The 21613-nt window shown below is 44.3% G+C and overlaps 1 protein-coding gene across 1 annotated transcript; it reads left to right on the top strand.

The window, feature by feature from the left end:
- The first annotated feature begins 44 nt into the window (after positions 1 to 44).
- ACO2 (aconitase 2) lies at positions 45 to 21176 on the top strand. The gene is made up of 18 exons (XM_065847844.2): positions 45 to 194; positions 6150 to 6292; positions 7244 to 7502; positions 9752 to 9844; positions 10824 to 10982; positions 11377 to 11527; positions 12814 to 12918; positions 13186 to 13277; positions 13561 to 13666; positions 14751 to 14908; positions 15986 to 16059; positions 16744 to 16855; positions 17057 to 17179; positions 17373 to 17528; positions 18682 to 18873; positions 19694 to 19826; positions 20141 to 20262; positions 20675 to 21176. Exons 1-18 carry the CDS (start codon positions 159 to 161, stop codon positions 20816 to 20818), a joined length of 2358 nt encoding a protein of 785 aa, XP_065703916.1. The 5' UTR covers positions 45 to 158; the 3' UTR covers positions 20819 to 21176.
- The last annotated feature ends 437 nt before the right edge of the window (positions 21177 to 21613 follow it).

Genomic DNA, 21613 nt, shown 5'->3' with positions numbered 1-21613 from the left:
AACCCACATCACGGCCGGTGCCCCTCTTCTTGGTGCAACTACCTCCCTGCCAGGACCTGCACAGCCCCGCCCCGCGGCGCACCCAGCCGCGCGCCGGAGGTATGAAAAAGGCCGCGTGACGCCATCGGGGCGCGACTTCATCTTTGTCAGTGAACAAAATGGCGCCGTACTGCGTCCTGGTGGCTCGGCTGCGGGTGAGCGGCGCGGCGGGGGTGGCGGGCGTGGGGGCGGCGATAGCGGGCGAGAGGAAGGGAGCCGCGGCGGGGCTCGGATCGTTACCCGCCGGGTGGGCGGGGGGCTGCAGCCAGCATTCCGGGCCGTCTGCGGCTGTCCCCGCCTCCGCCTGTAGGTCAGCGTGTCCCCGGCGCGGTCCCGCGCCCCGTTTCCATGGCGATGGCGGGGAGGCCGCGGCGGAGCGGCCGCCTCCGGGGCCCCGGGGCAGGGTGCGTCCCGCCGCCGGGCCGGCCGGCTCTCAAGGTGAGCGCAAGGTGAACGGAGCGACGGCCTGGCCCGGCCGGACCCCGCCGCGGTGGCCGCGGGCGCTGTCAAACCCCGGGCCGGTGGGGCGGTGAGCCCTAGGGCGTGGGCCCTAACGGTGAAATACAAAGCCTTTCCTGGAGCCTTGCTTTTTTCTTTCTTTCGTCTTCTATTTTCTACCCTTATCAGCGGGCACCAGCACAAGGTGACTCTTCGTTTTGTGAGTGCAAAGCATATCTTTCAGCAACATTGCTTCAAAATTCCTACTTTTAGTGTGAACAGAGGCCCATGGATGAAAAATATGCTATGGTCTGTATATAAACAGGACCTAGGGAGACTAAAAAAGCAGCCAGAATAGGCACATGAACTGCCTTTTTTCCCAGGGCAGTGATAGTGACTCTAACAGCGTTGACTGTTGTGACCTCTAAAAAATCACATTTGCTTGTAATATGAACTCACCACAGAGATTCTCTTACTTGAGACATGATTATGTTAAATGTGTACTCAATAATAAAGGTTTCATTATATTTTAAAGCCTGGAAGGCAAACGTTAGGGTGCAAATTTATTTCTTTAGGGCTGCTAGCTGTGATAAGGAAGCCTGTGTGCCCCTTAGTAAAGCACATGATGAAGTCAGGCAATTTCACTTCTCTGTTTGCCATTTGTGACCTTGGCCAATGTGTTCCCTCTTCTTGAAGAGTCAAAGTAAGAGCTTGGCTTCTAGTATTCTGAAAGTACTTTGTGAAGCTCAATTCATGTTTTATATTACTTCCTTACTTTAGAGGTAGGTGTTTCAGTAGAATATAGATTTTTTTTATTTTAAGCAAAAGTTCCAGAATAGCATAATTTCAGTTAACTTGATATATTCATTCTCAATAGTTAAATAGTTTTTCATTTGTACTTTGAACGGAAATCACTGTTCATAAAACAAAGACAATTCCTTCATCAGGGTACTGATTTGGTTCTCATTTTGTGGTGTGTCATTGTATGAGAGCAAGCAGTCATTTGCTAAAATTAATATTGGATCATGTAAAACAAAGGCTGTGCTCCCACATTGAATATGGGAATTTAGTATTCTAGGAGGCTGTCTTCTGTTATCTGGCCCAGGGTACATGTTGTGTTTTGGTTTTTTTTTTCCTCCTATGAAATACTAAATCTGTTATCATAATCAAATGTATCTAGATGATCTCTTTATGAGTCAATTATTTTTTTTGCCCATGCATAGCAGCTTGGAAATTAATGATTATGAGAATCACCTTGCCAATCATTGTGATAGTGCCAGCAGTGACCGTGGCACATATTATTAACTATTCATCTCCCATCCTAGAACTGTTTTTGGAATTGGAACTGCTTACCTCCGAGGGAAATAAATTATAATTAGCCTGATTTGGGCTGACTGTTCCATTTAAAGTACAATTCTTCTGATAGCCTCAAAGGGTCAAGATCTTTTTCATCTCTATGTGAGAGATGCTTATAGTAGCATCCCATTTCTCAAACCACGTTGGCTGAGTTTTGACTGAAAGAGCAGTACTGTAAAACTCTAAACTATATGAAGTATCAGAGTCTTTTCGAAGGCCTTCTACATAAGTACTGACATTATGAATGGGCAGCTTTGTGTATGCTGGCACGCAGCAGTGTTGGCTAGAGCTGAAGTGGTCATCAGAACCCTAATTTTGGTTGCTCTTTGGAGGTGGGGTCTAGAAAATTAGACTGCATTTGCAACTTGATTATACCACACTGCTTTTTTTAGGCTGAATCGTGGTGGATGTTGAAAACTTGGCCAGTGTTCTTAGATCAAGGAGGATGAGGAAACATGGTATTTTGGGTTTCAGCTAGGATTTCTGGGACTGATTTCCCAGATAGGAGTGCATGTGGTACAGTTGCTGCTCTTTTGAACATGAGGTTTTGCTTAGTGGACTTGTCTAACATATCTGCTGCCAAAATATTAGTTTTTGAATCCAGGCTCCTCACTCTAGTGAGGTAAATGTAAGATAGCTACCTTTTCAAGATGAGCTTTGAAAATCTGTAAAGATATTGTAAGTGTTGCCCTCTTTACAGATATTTCAAAATTAATGACCCATTTAATAGCCTGGCTTTTTTGTGTCTTTAAGGAAGCTTTTCACTTGCCAAAACACCAATAGATTTAGGAGCCCTGTCATGATTACTGCCATTTCTGGTACTGAATAAGGACACTCAGGTGCTGGGATAACAAATTTAATGCCAGATAAGATCACTTGGCAGCTGTTTGCTGGGTGGTGAATTTGGAAATTAACAGTTCCTGGATAAAAGGGAAAATGTATAGAATGCTGGCTGCCTGTTTCCCTTGGCAGTTGGTCTCAAGGCACTTCTCACTACTCAGTAAAAAAACACCACAGAAGCCCCCCAGACCACCTACCGTTCCAGGAAAGAGCAAGAAGGAATGAAACTGGAAACTCTGAGGCTTGCGGCTTTTCCTTAATCTTGTAGTTCTACCATCCCATTTCTGAGTATGCAGTGGAAAAATGACAGAGACGCAGAATCAGCAGGTGTGATGAGTGATATAGAATCATAGACCCATAGAATAGTTTGGGTTGGAAGGGACTTTCAAAGGTCATCTAGTCCAATACCCTTGCAATGAGCAGGGACATATTCAACTAGATCAGATATATGTGGCAGATTCTTTATTAGGAGAGATCAACCTTTTGAACCAGGCAGTGTACGCTGTTGCTTATTGTTGGTGGTGGATCCTTAGGTTTGCTGGACACCAACATGAGAACAACCGTATCAAATCAAATTTATTCCCAGCAGAGTGGAGATGCGGGAGGACATTTAGAGCCCAGTAGAACAAAGAGAGGCACTTTTTTGATAGGTGCCTTTTATAAGTGTTATGTAGACAAAAATGATTCTCTAGTCTTCTGAAATTGATTGGCCACAGTGATTATTTTTTTCCCCCAGTCTTACTGGCTGTCACAGAAACAGACCTTCAGTTTTCCAGACTTCTCTGCCAATCTCTGTGTCCAGACAGGATCCTTCGCCTCAAACACTCTCCCTCCCCACTTCTGGTAGCCTTAAGTTGTGGTCAAGCACAAGTCAACTAGTTTGTATTGCTACTTCTGCGATTACCATTAGAATATTTATAAAGTATTTTAATGGAGCCGTGGAGTATATTTAATGGAGCCATTTCATGAAGTAAAAAGGTACATAGACATGTATGGTCAAACTGAAAATATTTTATCTGAATTCTATCTGAAAAATTTATTTGTGCCTGCCTCTTTTTGGAGAGCCCTGCTTCAGATATTTATCATAGTCAGCTTTGGTCCCAGGCAAGACTAGAATGCTATGAAGGTTCTGCCATTACTTGAATTTGAAAATCTGTTCTTCTGTACACTGAATTATGGTGAAATTTAGCTTTCAGTTTACTGGGTGGTAAGGGGGAACTCCATTAATCAGTTGTGTTCCAGGGTTGGGGTGGGGAAAGAAGGAATTACTGCATTAAGCCAAAATACCTTTCCTAGTCTGGAGAAGAGATTATTTTTCCATGAACACTGATGAAATCTCTCTGTGTTTTTTCCAGCCACTCCAACAGTTGGAGACTTTCACAAGATAATGAGTATCTTGTGAGGTAAAGACATTTGCACAGCAGTAGTTATGCTGGGTAAATGCTTAACGAAAAAAAAAAAACAAAACAAAACAGGACAAAACAAATGGAAGTTACATGGCTGCTAGGTAAAGAGCAGCTTATGTGTGTTAAACAATGAGAAGCTAGGTTGTGTTTGATTTGGGATTTGTTCGTTTGTTTGGGGTTGTTTGGTTTTGTTTTGTTTTGGGTTTTTTTGTTTTGGTTTGGTGGTGGTTTTTTTTTTTGTTTTGTTTTGTTTTTTTGGTGCAAGAAGGAAAAGTTTCAACTCTGACACCTGTGACGTTCTGGAAGTTCTAAGCTTAAAGTGCGGCACAGTGAAATTTGATGACTGGGTTTCATTTGCACTTCTGGAGGACCAGTGCCCTCTCTTGTACCACCGTGTTCACTTACTTCAGATATTCTTTAATGAAAGTTGTGCCCAGTTGCTGTAGGTCTGTGTTGCTCCTTCCTAAAGCTGTTTATCTAATAGCTTAGTATTGTTTTGTAAAAAAACAAACTACACCTTTATTGCCAGTGTGCTGGCTATTCTGGTTGTGCCTCGATTTTTCTGAACTTTGTATTGTATAAGATACTAACAAATGTTATCAAAAGGACAATAAAACAAAAGATTTGGATAAAAATGGGTGACGTCTCATTGATTGTCATTATTTCAGGCAATGTTTTCAATGCTGATAACAAGAAAACTGGAAAAAATATTCACAAGGAAAAATTAAAAATGCTTGAATGGATCTAAAGGATTGACTAGCATTTTTGACAAGGCAAAACCAGTGGTAGGTACTGTACAAGGGATATTTGCTGATTTATGATCATACATACCAAAGGGATATTTAGTGCAATACTTCTGTGTGTTATTAACCTGCACTTGTCAAAACCTTATAATGCTGAAGTAGAGGATGAATAGAAAAAACAGGATTAAGATCAGAGTGTAATACTGGAGGAGGAAGAACTCTGAAGTCTTGTCCTCAGTCTGTTTCCAGACTTCTAGTGCCGATGACTGGGACTTCCAAAGGATATAAGAAATGCATGTGCCAGCTCCTTGGAAGTTTTTCTGGAGGCTGCCCTCTGACTCAGTTTTCAAAGTTGCATGAGAACCTTTTAACCCTGGGCACTGACCTGCCTCTTTCAGATCAGGTGCTGTTGAGGTGCGTCGCCATAGCCTGCCCTTCTCCCGTATTCTACGGAACTGCTTCCCCGTGAGGGCTGCCCAGCCAAATTTGGGCCTTTTTTCTATGGCATTTTCTGCTGATGCGTTCAGCTCACAGTGTAGTTCGTCTGTCCTGCTGTTAACTCCCGTGCGGGGCAAGTGGGAAGCTTTTCTCAGGGGAAAGGTAAGGATGCCTTTGTGAGACTGAAGATAAGGAGCACGTGGATCTGCGCGGCCAGGTTGGTGAAGCTGATGTGTTTGTTCCACATCTTACCTCTCTCCTGCTCTGCGTTACATCGTAGGCCAGGCACATACATCAGAGTCACTCCAGCTAGCATTGAAATGTGGCTCACCTTACGTGGAAATATAATAAGCTTTGTAAAGATATTCAGGGAGCCTGCATAGGTAATTTAGTGTGTGATGGTGGAACAGACAGGTATCTGGTCAGTCCCACACTGTGTCACCTGCCAGTCCTTCAATATAAACTCAGAACCAGTGAGCCAATACAAACATAGGGTTAGCTTGCTTTGGAAACTGCATAGGTTCTTCTCCACCATGGCTGTAATATGTCAGGACTATAGCAAACTGGTGTTTGCTTAAGAACTATTTCAGCATTGCCTGAAAGCAAATTTTTTCACTGAAAGCTTATGGCATCTGGTGCTATAAATAGAAACGTAAAATTATTTGGTAAAAGCTACCCATTTTGGCTAACTGGTGTCTCACCATTTAACATAAATACATGGTATTGTATGATCAAATGTTCATTGGGTGCCTTTAAGAACCTTGGCAATTTTTTCTGTTCCTCAGCCTGTAAAATCGCAGGAATAACAACTGAAAAAACAGCTGGTTTATTGATATGTTATAGGAATTCACTCTGCAACGTTCCATGGCTAATACTCTCCTTTTTCCAGCATGCCTTGAATGGTGGGATACGACGCTACCATGTTGCTCCTGTCCTGTGCCAGCGGGCCAAGGTGGCCATGAGCCACTTTGAACCTAATGAATACATAAATTATGAAAAGCTGGAGAAGAACATCGACATTGTCCGTAAGAGGTAAGAATGGAGGAGGTGAGGCGTCAACATGCAGTATTTAGCTTTGCGGTGATGGGAGAGGAGGAAGAAAATGTTGTGGAGCCATAGCATAGGGAATATTTACTGGGGAGGGCAGCTTTGAGCAGTAGCAGTCGCAAATGTGGAACATGAGTTGTAGTGTCCCCAGGTAGTGGTGAGATACTGTGGCAAGGGTTGAAGGTTACTGTGACATGCAGAGAACCAGGCCAGTGCTAATGCTCCTTTGCACTGTGTTTTGTCAGTGAATGTTCTCCTGGGCTCTGCTGTAGGCGTTAGGCATGGGAAGGAAGTCTAAGAATCCATAGCATATGTAAACCTAGTGACCTTAATCTGCTGATAGAGGCTTGTGTGCCTGTTAAGTTGTCATTCCTGCTCCACTTAGCTCGGCAGTGGTTTGTGTGACATGTCCTTCAGATTTTGCATCCTTTGTTAAATGCGGTAGCTCTCATTTCAAGTCATGGTGTCTACTTAGTTACTTCCCAGAACATCTTACCACTGGCATAAATAGATCTCTCAACTGATACAGCTACACGATGATAGGTCTGAGGTCATGAAACTCCACTTAGTTGTACTTGTTTGCTGTGGGATGTCCTGTATTTGTGAATTGAGTCTGACCTCTACCTCACCTCCACATTTGCTGTTCTGAGGTCTGACTCAAGAAATGAGCAGAGTCAATGTTTCTTTTACTGTATAGGAAGATTATAAAAGAAAGCACAAAGTGACATCAGTCCGTATGGTCTTGAACTTTCTGGACTGAGCCCTTGTTTTAGCTGTCTGCCAGTTGATATTTTAGTGCTGTAAGAAGACCATGCAGGTTTCTGTGTGTTAGTACAACTTAACAGTCTGAGTGAAACAGGGAAGCATTCTGTTACATGCTTAAAAGGGCAAATGTTGAAGTGCACAAGATGGAGATACTAAAATTCTTCTCCCCAGGCTTGACCGTCCGCTGACCTTGTCTGAGAAGATTGTGTATGGACACTTGGATGACCCTGCAAAACAGGAGATCGAGCGGGGCAAGACCTATCTGCGCCTACGGCCGGACCGTGTGGCCATGCAGGATGCCACTGCTCAGATGGCCATGCTGCAGTTCATCAGCAGCGGGCTGCCAAAAGTGGCTGTGCCTTCCACCATCCACTGTGATCACCTCATCGAAGCCCAGTCAGGTGGCGAAAAGGATCTTCGAAGAGCCAAGGTCACTATTGCAGAGACTTACATTCTGTCTGTTTGAAAGCTTCTTTCCAGCTGAAGGAAGATTTTTGTATTATTATTTTTTTTTCCCCACCAGGATAGCCATGAATCAGATATGGTAACAGATTGGCTGTGGTAGTCAGCTCTGTAGGTAGATCAGATGCAGCAAAGAGAGTAGACAGATATTGAATTTTTCAGCTGAGATGTATCCATTACATGGTTTAAAGGACCATGAATGTAGGAAAAGCTAGTATTTATCTGTTAATGATAGAAGTCCAGGTGATATGTGTGTTCTGGAGAGACATAAGATATTTCAACTAAGGGAAGAGGAAAAATCTATTTCAAGGGAAAAAAATGAAGACAGTACTCTAGAGGCTTATGCTCTTTATACTGCAGTATGGCAGTGCAAAAAGCTTCCTGAATATGAGGCTGCTTTGCACTGGTGTATCCTGTGAGGGAGGAGCAAATAACTACGCTCATTTCCCAAACCATTTGCTAGCAATTAGCTGAGAACACTAAAACATGCAGCTTTCAGGGCTAGTGAGGGTAGGTATCAATGTGTATGAAAGCATGGAGGATGTTGGCTTTTAATTGGGAATTTCGATATGCTGTTTGTCCAACTGCTGATTCGCTGCTTTGTTAAAGTGTCCTGCTCACTGTTTTACTGCTTATTACTCCGTAGGGCCTTCTGTTAAATATAGACACATTTACTTCTCTCCTGCATACCACAGTGCATCTACCAAGGAACAACATTCTCTTAGCATAGCGGGAGGTGAGGGAAATCTTGTTACTCCAAGTGGACCTGGCTGGAGTCCATTGTCAGAGCCAGGAGAGATTGTACCTTGGACGTTGACACCAAAATTAACAAACAGTAAACAGTTTGCGGGGGCCTGGCTGCATTTTAAGACTTTAGTCCATATCAATTCTCAGAAACTCCTGATGTTGAAGTAACTGCTTCTGGCTTCCTCCCTCAGGCCACAGTAAAGCAACTTGTACCACTCAGGAGTGAATATGGGGAGTTCTTGCTCTGCTTGTCTCAGTCCTAAATTGTGCGATTAAGAATTTGACACTTATTAAATAAGACAGTTTCTTTTCTTCCCTTCACCTCCTGTCTTCCCCTTTGCCCTAGTCCTGCGTTTGTTCTCTGTGGTGCGATTATATTCGCTGCAGCCTCGAGCCGAGTCCCTCCTTTGCCATCCGCTCTGAGCAGAGCAAGTGAAGCTCCTGCCGCCTTCTGACTGAGTTCTGCTTCTGCTGCTGCCAGTTGGCACCCAATGAATGCTGGCAGGCAGGAGGGTGGTTTGGATCTGCTCCTGGCACATCACTGTGCCTTACTGGGGTAGGGATGCACAAACAGAGTGAAGTGACCCGACATCCAATGCAAAACGAGGCTTAAAGAACTGCTGCTGCCTCATGGGAAACTTCAGCGAATGTGTGCTGAGACAATTCCTCCATTATCTCCAGTTTCCCCTTTCTCTTTATTCTGAAGCGAAGCTGCATGAGAACATTCTTTTAAGAAACTATCCTCTCCTAGCACTTATCTTATCTACTCTGCCACTCCTCTGCCAAGAACTATCAGGACATAATAGTGTCATACTTCCTTGGCAACCGTGATTATTCTCACAAGCAATTTTCATGGTGTGACCGCCACCAATAATGGTGATAGTGCAGCAAGAAAGGCAGCATTGTGTGAGTCTTAAACAGGGGGCTTGGTTGAATGAGGAGTGACACCCACCAAATCCCCTAGCAGCAAACAACTTCCAGTTCCATTTCTTAATCTGTAAAAATAAAGCCAAAATGCTTATCTAAAGAGTGAAATGTCTGCAAAGCATCTGCAAAGCAAAAGGAACAGCTGGTAGACAAGGAAGGAGGGGTTAGAAAAAGAGATGGAAACCGGTTGGAAAAAAACCCTAAGAATACAAGAAATGAGCAGAGCATTTTTAAGTGTGTTATTGTCAGGGTTTTCCTTTAATTGTGCTATTTCCCTTGTGCTAGTTGGAATTGGAAACTGAAAACGATGCTTTAGTAGAGCTGCAAGTTGGATGAAATTAAATGGCCTGTTAGAACTGACTGGCAAACAGTCTTGATCCCTTTTGGTTTTAGAGAGTGATGTGCATCTCCCTCTAGCTGCTGCAAAGCTGTGGAGCAAACTACAGACAGGCATGGGAGGGAAGGAAATGTGCTTGAATGAGGTCTTGTTGTGTGGAAGAGCAAAATGAGTTACTAATACTATGCGTTTCCCTGCATGAATAGGAAATAAACCAGGAGGTGTACAACTTTCTAGCAACGGCTGGTGCCAAGTATGGAGTGGGATTCTGGAAACCAGGTTCAGGAATCATTCACCAGGTAAAGTGTGTGGGTATGTTTGCAATCTTTGAACGTGCAGTGGCTCTTTTACCTTATAGCGAAGCTCAAATGCAAACCCTTAGAGAACTTCACCAGCTTAGGGAAGCAACTTGCTTTCCTTGAGGCAGGTGAGGTTTCTTGCTTACTCTCTCTTGGTTATCTTGACAGTGGTGGTTTTTCTTAAAGGTTATTTTGGTCAAACTGTAACCTGATGCGTGATTAGGCAGTGCCAGCAGCATGCCATGTGAATCACAGAAGCTTGAAATACCTTAACTGCTTGTGGCTTGGCTCCTCTTGGTACGGTTGGGACAGTAAGGTGATGCCATGGGGCTGGCTACATAGGACTAATGTGAATTGCTTTTGGTGGTAAGGAAAGCAGCTTTCGGAACATACTTTTTTTAGGGTTATTCTGTATGCGTTTGGTTCCATAAAAGGCAGGAGAGTATATGAGGACACAAAACAAAGCAGCTTACTTGAAGTACTACAGAATGGCAACACATAACGAGTTGCTGTGTGAACTGAATATAATGCAAAACAGTTTCAAACAGTTTTCAAATCTTGGACCTCAAAAGAATCTGACTGTCCCAAGATAACTTACCACTTAATGAGGTGGGTTTTTTAAAGACCAACACCTCTGGCAGGATTTTCCTAACTTGCTTTTGGTAGATTTGCTTTGTGGGTCCAGTAGATATTTTTCATTGTTCCTTTGAGCTGCAGGCAGTAAGAAATGAAGTTCTCTTACTATCCTGGGATGAGGATCCTTGGGCTGAGATTTGGTACCTTGTTCTGTCATTACATCCTCCAGAAGGAGTTTGAAACACAAGCAAATTTACAATCCAGAAAAAATTCAATTACGTTCCTGCTACTGAAATCTGCAAATACAAACTGATACAAATTCTTGTTCTTGCGTTCTTTCTTGCTGTCTTCCCCCTCCTTTCCCAACAAACAAGGAAGCAAACAATGCATTTTTTATTTTCAGATCATTCTGGAGAACTACTCCTACCCTGGGGTTATGCTGATTGGCACAGATTCACACACCCCCAATGGAGGTGGCTTGGGAGGAATCTGCATTGGTGTGGGTGGAGCTGATGCTGTAGATGTCATGGCAGGAATCCCTTGGGAGCTCAAGTGCCCAAAGGTAGGAGCACAAAGAATACTAATCTTTGGTGGGATGGATGAGATTTAAGATATGTAAGAAATGTTGTTTTTTTCAGGGGCTATGTATGTAAGGCATTATGTACCATTACAGTCTTGTTTGTAAGCACACACTGGCTTAAACAGCTGGTCTATGATTCATTGGTGGCTTTGAGTTTCCATTTCCAGCCTTTTTACTCAGGAACTGAGAACAATGTTATCCCTTCAGTTGGCCCTGCCAGTGGTTTCAGCCCTTGTGCACATGTTCTGATACTTCAGGATTTTCTCCTTTTTGGTACTGTGACCCCACGGATTTCTTAGCAAAAATTCTGAGGAATTGCTTTGGCTGCTGAAAAGAAATGATGTCAGTATTTTTTTTTCCCATTAACATTGCTCAGGTTATTGGTGTAAAACTGACCGGGAAGCTTTCAGGCTGGAGTTCTCCTAAAGATGTGATCCTGAAGGTGGCTGGAATCCTCACTGTCAAGGGTGGGACAGGTGCCATCATCGAATACCATGGGCCTGGTGTGGATTCAATCTCCTGCACTGGTAAGACAACACAAATCTCTTATCTCAGTGGATTGTTGTTGGAGCTGGTGTTGAGTTGTCTGTGGAGGCTGGGAAGAGAATTGGGCAAGAAATGCTAAATGTTCTCCCTTAGCCTGGCCAAGAGATTAGAACATGGCAAACTGGGAGACTGGGTGAGAATGGAGTAACAGGACAGCACTCCCACGGTGAAAAAGTGACCTCTCTGCATTAAATTTTTTTGTGACTTTGAGAACACTGAATGGGTAACTGTGAAGAATCCTGTAAGATGGGGTGTCAGGATAAGAGTAAGGGTGGAGGTATTCCTGCATATGCTTAGAGGGTGGAGATGTCAGAGATAAAGGATGACATTTTCATTTCAGCCTAAAATAGGCTGTGGATAGAGGAAAGAAACAGGTTGAAGGGAGTACATGTGTGACAGATGCTATAAAGAAAAAAAGCTTTTTAGAAAAGCAGGGCAGAGGGCACACTAGAAAGCAGAAGTTTGTAACATGCAGCCATACACTAGCTGGTTGTGGGTCTTGGGTGCTGAATTTGAACCAGCAAAAACTGCAGTTGTCTGTAAGGATGCTGATTAGGACCAGGTTACGATAAGTGTCCCTTTCTTTGGCTTGAAGTGCAGCCTTCAAGCTGAGCTTCTCTCCATTTGCATGGCTTGGCTACAACTTGTAATATTTGGTTTTACAAACTGAGAGCAATTTGAGATTTTTCTTCTGTGAAATTAGAAGAACTTGACCTCTGATATCTGCTTCTGGCTTGTTAAATGTCAAACAGCAGCTTATGCAGCTTCATTGCTGTGTCCTTGAAAGGCATGGGTGATCCCACTGTCATGAACAAATGTTGTTGTTGTTTTTTTTATTGTGTTCTGTCACTGAAAGTATTTTATTCAACACATTAAATTTCTCACAGATTTCTGGCTCTTCCAGTAAAGTTAAATGAAATGGTAGGTAGGGCTGGGACACTCATTGCAGGTAGCAGAGGCACTGCTCACTGCTGTGAAGATATTTGGTGCTCAGTGCAGACAGGGGTTTCCCTGTCATCCCTTCCAGTATTTGCAGGAATCGGTGTAGCTTTCAGCTCCTTCCTTGCAGAAAAATCTTGTCACAGGCACAGAAACGTTTAGGGCTGAGCCAGCCATTACCTACACAGTGTGTCCTTTCTGCTGTGGCATTAAGTTTCTGTGGGTAATGCCCTGATCTCTTTTGGCTTTGCTGGTTTTTCCAGGGCCTGACTTTTTGGAGAATTGGACTTTCTCACTGACCCTGTGGTCTCTTCTCTCACTCCTCTAGGAATGGCAACAATCTGTAACATGGGGGCTGAAATTGGAGCTACCACATCAATCTTCCCTTACAACGCACGGATGAAGAAATACTTGGGCAAGACTGGGCGAGCTGGTAAGAGGGTTTGGAGGTTGAACTGGGTGGATGTGTGAGTTCAAGTGAAGGTGTATTCTGGGGGCAGCATCCTCCCACAACAGTGTGTGATGTGACTTCTGACCTTGCATGATCCTGTAGGTCATTTGGTACAAGGAGGAAGTCTGTAGATGAAGTGGTTGGGGAAGTATATGGTGGACAGCCTGTGTTTACCTATTCCAAGCTTTTTTTTTTTTTCCCCCTTCATATTTGCTGCACTTTGCAGATCTCCCTTTTCTCTTATTCCAGACATAGCTGCTCTGGCAGATGAATTCAAGCAACACTTGGTACCAGATGCTGGTTGTCAATACGACCAGGTGATAGAAATCAACCTCAGTGAGGTAAGGCTTCCTTAATGCTTGTCATCTTGGATGTTGTGATGTGATTCTGCTTGGTGTGAATGTGGAACAAGCTGGGAGTTTGATGTGACACCCCTTGTGCTATGCTAGACCATACCAAAACCACTCAGCTCTGCTTCACTGACAGCTGCTGCTCCGGTTTTCATGTAGGAGAATCCTATTTAAACAGCTTCCAGATAGAGCTACGAAACTAATTGACTTGCTGCTGTGTTTTGGGGTTTTTCTTGGCTACTGTAATTTCTGACTTTGTCACTGTTTCTTAAAGCTGAAACCGCATATCAATGGACCTTTCACACCAGACCTGGCGCACCCTGTGTCAGATATTGGTGCTGTGGCAGAAAAGGAGGGCTGGCCTGTTGATATCAGAGTTGGTGGGTAGCATTTGCTCTTTCCTCTGCCTTCATCCTTGTGGCGTAAATGTTGCTGTCTTGGGATAAGCGGTTGGTCACATAGCTTGGGATCAAATCCTTTAATTACTGCTGTTTGTTCTTTGACTTTGCCGCAGTGTCATCTCTTCACGGCCCTGTGAATTTGCTGGGAGAATTAGTGACCACCTGGGTCAGGTGTGTGGGATGAGATTTGGGGCAGTTGGAGGAATCTTAATCTCAAGAGGCAGACGAGGTTTTTTTTCCGTTCTTGGGAACTTTTGAATTATTGGGTCGACAGGAAATGTTACCTGTTGAAGAGCACCTTTGTTAAAAGTCTGTTGCAGGGATTTGTCTGTTGCAAAGATCTGTCAGGACGTTGATTGTCAGTCCTCCCAGCAGTTGGCTGTTGAGCTCTCAGGACAGGATAAAATTAGTACTTGCTGTCCTAAAGAGCAGGCTTGGTTATTTATATACTCACTTGTGGGATGGCAACCTGTGAGCTGGCTTCTCAAATGTTGCTCGCTGAGGGAATGAAAAGAATGCAAATACATTGTAAAGGCCACATCCCAGGTGGAAAACGTATTATTCAATAGCATTACAAATAGGATGGAGCAGCTGTAACTGAAAGAGAATTTATGTTTTGCTGGTTAGCACCAGAATGCTGTTGGGACACTACAGTATGTCCTCGTGTGGTCTTCATACTGTAACAAAGGATGCTTTTTTTTCATCTTTTCCTCCATTTCTTGCCATCTTTATGTGAAGCCTTTTCTGTCTTTGTGGAACAATAGCTCTCTGTAGTAAGTGACTTAACCAAAGTACAAGTAAGTGACACTTGGATCCTGTAAAACAATAACGAGACTAGTGACCAGGTAGTGTATTCTTGCTGTGCAACCTCCAAAGCTGGACAAGGGATTTCTTGTATATTGCTGGGAGGTTTGGCAGTGTTATTACCTAAAAATGTTTCAGTTCCTTGTCAGCAGAAAAGGTGGTTGTCCCTTGTTTTCTTCTGATGAGAAATGGGTCAGGGAGAAGCTTCCTAGAACCGAGGCTGCAGTAACCACCTCCCTGTTTCTGTCAATCACCACAGGCTTGATTGGCAGCTGCACCAACTCCAGCTATGAGGACATGGGACGTTCTGCAGCAGTGGCAAAACAGGCACTAGCGCATGGTTTGAAGTGTAAATCTAAGTTCACAATCACACCAGGCTCAGAGCAGATCCGTGCCACCATTGAAAGAGATGGTTATGTGAGTATGGCGGCTCTTTACACTTCCAGACAGTAAAGTGTTAAACTTTCTTCCAGGCAGTGCTCAGGAGTCCAGAGGTAACTGACAGAAACCTCTTAAACTTTGTCTTCAGTTATCACTAGCGGCACAATCACTGTTGTAGTAACTAGCCCTGTCTTATGATGCCTGAGGGTCCTGCCGTCCCCTTGACAGTGTTTTGATCTGGTATCTTTGCTACCTTGGGCATATAAAGACAAGATTGGCATTGGATAGAGCTGAGGCAGTTATCAGGAACTGGGGCCCTGAGGAGATAACAGAATGCATAGGAAGGGATGACTCACGCTCCTGGGATTCTGTGGATGGCCATGGCTGACGAAGGGCCAGCACCCACCTGCAATCCAGTTTTCTTCTTTAAGAACAGGTTAGGATGTGAGCAAGCCCTTTGTTGGAAGTTGGTTCCCATTTTAGGCTAAACTTTTGGCAAAACGCATACTTTATTGAAAAGGATACTTTCTGTAGAGGAACCATCACTTATTTTCTCCTCTTTTCTGTGCAGAAAATTATATTTTAATTAGTTCTAATATTTAGTAAATGTTAGATGCTGTCACAGCTTGGAGACCAAGTCTTTACATGTGGATACATCCAGCCAATACAGTCCACAGTCAGCCTTTCCATATCAGCTGCCCTCTTAATTGAATTATTTGCTGAAGGTACTGAGCAGGCATCCACACTTGCCTGCATTGTCACCAGTTCTCTCCTTACATGGATGAGAAGCATGTAGGATAGTAATCAGACCAGACGCTGCCCTTCAGGCAAGTATCTGTGAGTCACTGGATTGCTGAATTTGACATACGTAGAGAATGGGAACATCATGGCAAGTCACCCTGTGCTCTTGCCCAGCATTAACTTCCAGCTTTATTGAGATCAAACCCCATGTATTTGTAAAAGTGACTCAAAACTTGTGAGTGAAACAAGGAGGGGAATTTTCTTCGGTTTGGTGCTTTCTGTTAGAAGGCAGGTGTCCCCTTCCTCTGAAAGAGCAACCCCAGAAATTATTTCAGATGTTCTGCTGGTAACAAAGTTGTTCTCTACCCCTAGGCGCAAATCCTGAGAGATGTTGGAGGGCTGGTTCTTGCCAACGCTTGTGGGCCGTGCATTGGCCAGTGGGACAGGTAACGTAAAAGATGGACCTCACTCTAGCTTTGTATCTTTTAGCTCCTAAAGTGCTCTGTAAAGCCAAATTTGTTTGTAAATATAATGCACTGGGAATTAAAAATAAATGCTTAAAATCCCATTGGCCGTAGCTTTCTGATACGCACTGGAGGAGGAGAAAGACTGCAGATTCATATTAAGCCTTTAGACAAATGAAGCTGCAGAATAGCCACAAGTGTGGCTACACCTGGAGGCTTCTTAAAGTAGACAATAAATGGAGAGAGATATTTGTTATCTGTGAGAGGGCAGACTGGAGTTTGTATGGTCCTTTTAAAACAGGAAAACTGAATTGATTCAACTTCAGTCATTGGAGTGGCAGGGAGGAGAATTCCCAATAGAAGGGATGTGGGACATATTCTCATGTGGCTTTGTCATTGCTAATGGTGGGATGTCCAAAAGCAATGTACTGAGTTGATTATTGTTCAGACAGTTCAACAGTGCACAACTTGCGCAATGAAAACTACTCCAGGAATCAGTGTCTGACTTGGTTTTGCACTGTCCTTGGGTTTGGGTCCGTCCTTAAAGGTGCAGGCACATGTTTCCAAAAGATAGTGATTGCTACCAAAACCATGCTGGGGGATTTTAGCATTGAAACATCTAGAAGCAATTATTTCATTTACTGAGCATGCTTGCTTCTTTCACAGGAAGGATATCAAGAAAGGAGAGAAAAACACAATAGTTACATCCTACAACCGGAATTTCACAGGTCGCAATGATGCCAATCCGGAGACGCACGCATTTGTGACCTCTCCAGAGGTAAGAAACAGCCAGAAGGGGGCTGTGGAATAGTTCAGGGTGTCTTGGGAACTCATTCTTCTGCCTGCAGAAGAGACCCAGTGTAGCTTGCTTTGTAGCTTGACTGCTGGCTTTGAGACTGTTAGGCGTTGGACTTTCAAATGAAGAGATGGGGGGTGGTAGAATATGCCTTGAAATTTGTCTTTTTTTTTTTTCTTTCAGATTGTCACAGCCCTGTCCATTGCTGGCACCCTAAAATTTAACCCCGAGACAGATTACCTGACAGGAGCAGATGGGAAGAAGTTTAAACTAGAAGCACCCGATGCAGATGAGCTGCCCAAACTGGTAACTGCCTGGTCTGGAGGCGGAGGGAGGGCAGGGCTGTCACTAGTGTTCACATGTAGGACGGGAACTTTGGTGTCCTGACCTCTCTCTTAGTGTTGAAGCTAGAATGGATGCAGTTGCCTGCACTGGCTTGTTTGCTTCTTGTGCTGTTGAGGATGGCTGAGGCTGATGATTTCCTTTTCTTCTTTGGAAGGAGTTTGACCCAGGCCAGGACACTTACCAGTACCCTCCCAAGGACGGCAGTGGGCAGCACGTGGATGTGAGCCCCACCAGCCAGCGCCTCCAGCTTCTTGAGCCCTTCGATAAGTGGGATGGCAAGGATCTAGAAGACATGCTGATCCTCATCAAGGTCAGGAGTGAAGTGGGGGAACACGGGCTATGGCTGGACTGCTCAAATGAGTTTGCATATGAACTGCTAGAAGTTTTAGATGAGCTATCTGTGGTTCCCTTCCCTACAACCACTTTGTTATGGAAAATGAAGCAAGAATCCTCCTTTTTTCCAGTTGTTTCCTTCTGATACTTCTTCCTGTTATAACTAAGAGATGTTTCTCCTTTGGTCTAGTGGTTAGCTAATACCATGAAAAATGAAGCTTGTTATACCATGTAATACAATCCTGCCCATACCATGGAGTTTGCAGAATTTGTCCGAGTTATAACCTGCAGCAGAAAGGTGAATGGGTTCTTTAGTTAGCGTCTCTAATACCTGACTGTTCTAAGATGCATTTTGGCTGAAGTGAGGTCATTAGGGACTTCACATCCATCAGTATGTGTGTTCTCTTCCCATTTTATAGAAAGAGAAATTACTTCATTGTAGTTAAACATTGTGTTTCAGTCTCTTAATTAAGACATGGGTTTCCCTTCACTGCCTGTAGTGAGTTAACAGGATGAAAACTTCAGTTAATTGAGTGGTGGGTTCTGAAATGCAATCCCTTAGGAACTGACCTTCAGGAACGCTGCTGATTCTCAGCGGCAGGGAGTTGCAGGTACTCCCAAGGGCCATGCTGAGCTGTGCTTGAGATTTTGACACAAGCAATTCTTTTGCAGGCACTTTGGGACTTAGCAGCTGCGAGGCCATTATCTCTGGTTGGGAATTCTGTTCATACAAGCTGAGAAGACTTATGTGCAGATTGGAAACTTAAAGAAAACACTTGGCATCTTGCTGCACTCCCCCAGCAGGGAGGCTGAGCTGTAGCAAGAAGGGCTTAATTGCTTTTTGCACTTGAAGAGCCTGCTGATGAGGGAAATGGAAGACATGGCAGGAGGTGTCATGGCTAAGCTCATTTCTTTAAGTTGTTCTTTGGAACAGGGATGTTCTTCCTACTCAGCGCATGCAGAATGACCATTATGTTCTGCTTTAGTGTCTTGATCCTGTGACGAGATGCAGTGCTCTTGAGTTCATGTCCTTAAAAAGAGACATGAGGGTCCTTCAGAATAAAAAGTGTTAAGGAAGGGTCAAGTCACTGATCCATCCTAAGACATTATTTTCTTCTACATCTCTTTAGGTAAAAGGGAAATGCACCACTGACCATATTTCTGCAGCTGGACCATGGCTCAAATTCCGTGGCCACCTGGACAACATCTCCAACAACCTGCTCATTGGCGCCATCAACATTGAAAATGGCAAAGCCAACTCTGTGAGGAATGCACTAACCCAGGAGTTTGGGCCAGTCCCAGACACAGCCCGTTACTACAAGGTGAGACTTTCCCGACTCATCTATTTTAAAAGGCTGTTTATGCTTTGGGCAGTCTGTGCCAAGACTGAGGATCTCACTCTCCTGCTGTTAAGTAACAGCAGCTGTGAATTCACTCAGCATTGAGGCTCTTTCTTGGGATTTACTCTGATGGTTGCAGTTCTAGTAGGAGATTCACTCCCTACCTGCTACAGGGAAGAGGGAGGAGGATTTTGTGACCCAGAGGGGATCAGAAAGCACAGATGAAAGGCAAAGAACTCATGTAGAGACTTAACACCTTCCAAGGCATGAGTGTCATCAGGCTACAACTAAATGTCGCCTCCTGGTGTGCTTCACTTGCAGCCCGTCTAATGTTTAAATAAATTATAATCTTGTCCCCTTCATTCTTTAAAACTTGGTTTAGAACCTCAAGAAATGTCCTTTCAGCCCCTGGACAGCTTGGCACTGGTCTCAGACTGGTTGTTCCAGTAGAGAGAAGTTTCCTGAATCACTTCCAGAAGTAGAGCAGGGATCATGGCTGGTGTGAACCCTGCTCTGGCACAGCACTATGGAAGGAAAGCTGGCAGCAAGGATTTGCTCTGGGTCCCAAGGGCAACCCTTATCAGCCCTTGTTAGCGAAGGACAGCAGTGCCTAACTGCCGTAAAGCACTTAATTCCTTAATTTCTGTCCTTCCTCGGAACCAAAGGGAGCCTTCTGGGAGCAGGTGTCATAGCACAGCAGTGTCACTAGTGCAGCACTGAAATTGGATGTGTGGGTGGGTATTTATTGTTAATTCCTCACTTGAGAAACTGCAGCTGTGTGAATCTGTTTCTTTTGTCACAGAAAATGGGTGTCAAATGGGCGGTTATTGGGGATGAAAACTATGGTGAGGGATCAAGCCGGGAGCATGCAGCATTGGAGCCACGTCACTTGGGGGGCAGGGTCATCATCACCAAGAGCTTTGCCAGGATCCACGGTGAGTCACTCTTCCCCTGTGGCGTGTGTAAACAGGATGGATTTGGTTTGGGTGCAAGGGGTGTTCACCTTGCCCCAGGGCTCAACACCTATGGGCAAAAACCCAATGTGCTGACAGATCGCATGGTCCCTCTTGTCAGGAACCCTGTTAGATATCTCGTTAGATATGCCACAAACAGTGGATGTGCTGATCTTACTTCAAAGGTAGTAATTGTTGATGGAATACTACTGTGAGAAGCACTGGGCAGCCAGCAGGTAACCCTGATCCCCTGCAGTGGGTTGTTACAAGCGGGCTTGGTGGTTTGCTCTCCACAGAAACCAATTTGAAGAAGCAAGGTCTGCTGCCTCTCACTTTTGCTGATCCAGCAGACTACAACAAGATCCATCCTGTGGACAAGCTAAGCATTGTGGGGCTGGCAGACTTCGCACCAGGAAAGGTAACCGTCCAGGTGTCTTGTCATTGCGTTGGGCGGACAGGGATATGCCGCTGACCAGGAACAGTGTCGTGCTGTGTGCTTAGGGCCTGAAGCAGCTCATGCACCCATGGGCAGTGCCACCTGTCAGCCAGGTGAGACACCTGGCACCAGGGGGCTAGAGAGCAAGTCACAGTCCGATCGCATTATTCTGAATGGTTATGCAAAACCCTTGTACAATATTCTGAATTCCTGGACTTTTTGCCTTAAAAGTTCCCTAAAAGGAACTGCATCCATACTTCTGTGTTAAGACCCCCCTGAACTTTCATTGTCAACTCTTTAAAATCATGTAGGAATTTTCCTGTGAGAAGTTTGAGTTAATTTGCTCCCTTGAAAGAGAAGGGGAGGGAAAATAAAAACTCTCTTCTTCTTTTAGCCCCTGAAATGCATCATCAAGCATCCCAATGGGAGCCAAGAAACAATCATGCTGAACCACACCTTCAACGAGTCACAGATAGAGTGGTTTCAGGCTGGCAGTGCCCTGAACAGAATGAAGGAGCTGCAGCAGAAATCAAGCTAAGTGCGCACAATGCCCCCAGTGCACTGGACTCGATTCAGCTTTGGCGTTTTCATGAAAAGTGCAATTCCATGCCTACTGTTGGAATAAATGTCTGATCAAATGTAACCATAGCTTCCTTTTTGTTATGGTACTTCCTCTTCACTGACACTATGAAAAGGGAGTGCAGCTAGGCTTACTTTTGTCTTTTAAATTCCCCAGCTCCCTTTTTCTATTTTGGCTCAATTTCGGTTATCCCACAGTTATTTATATTCAGAAATAACCGGCTAAGTTGGGTTTGTCTGCTCAGTCGGTTATTTTCTTCCCATTCACTTTAGTGATGGCTAAAGAAATAAAATGAAAATAAAGAATGTGAACATGTCTTCTGCCTCATGTTTTTATATTCATAATCCTGCTCTTTAGCCCCTGCTTCTCCTGTCACTGCTACTGGGAGAGAACTTACTGGAGATGCAGAATTGGTACCTGCCCAGTTCTTATTCTGTAAATCACTGCTGTGCACAAAACCACACGGTTAAAAAAGAACCCTCACTGCTCTCTAGCAGTGTTCCTGCCTGTACATGAACTGCTGCAGACTACATGCATGACTTACCACCATCTTCCCAACTACATTCCTGCCCAGGGCAAGAGTGACACTACTGCAGCAATGACAAACTTGCAAGGAGCAAGTGATTTATATGCTTTTGCAGCATTGTGCACCATTAAACTGGTTTCCTTAAGCACAGCTTGCCTTCTCCACCACAGGAGACTGCTGTTGAGGAGTCTCTCATTAGATCAGCATGTAAAGCAAAACAGCTATCA

The sequence above is a fragment of the Patagioenas fasciata genome, chromosome 1, assembly GCF_037038585.1.
Source record: "Patagioenas fasciata isolate bPatFas1 chromosome 1, bPatFas1.hap1, whole genome shotgun sequence".
Classification (NCBI taxonomy): domain Eukaryota; kingdom Metazoa; phylum Chordata; class Aves; order Columbiformes; family Columbidae; genus Patagioenas; species Patagioenas fasciata.
The sequence above is the reverse complement of the archived record's forward strand: the minus strand, read 5'-3'. Positions and strand labels throughout refer to the sequence as shown.

Coding starts and splice junctions, on each gene's coding strand:
- ACO2 (XM_065847844.2), top strand. CDS start 159: ATGGCGCCGTACTGCGTCCTGGTGGCTCGGCTGCGG. Junction 13,667..14,750: donor GCCTGTTGATATCAGAGTTG/GTGGGTAGCATT, acceptor CAATCACCACAG/GCTTGATTGGCAGCTGCACC. Junction 20,263..20,674: donor CAGACTTCGCACCAGGAAAG/GTAACCGTCCAG, acceptor TTCTTCTTTTAG/CCCCTGAAATGCATCATCAA.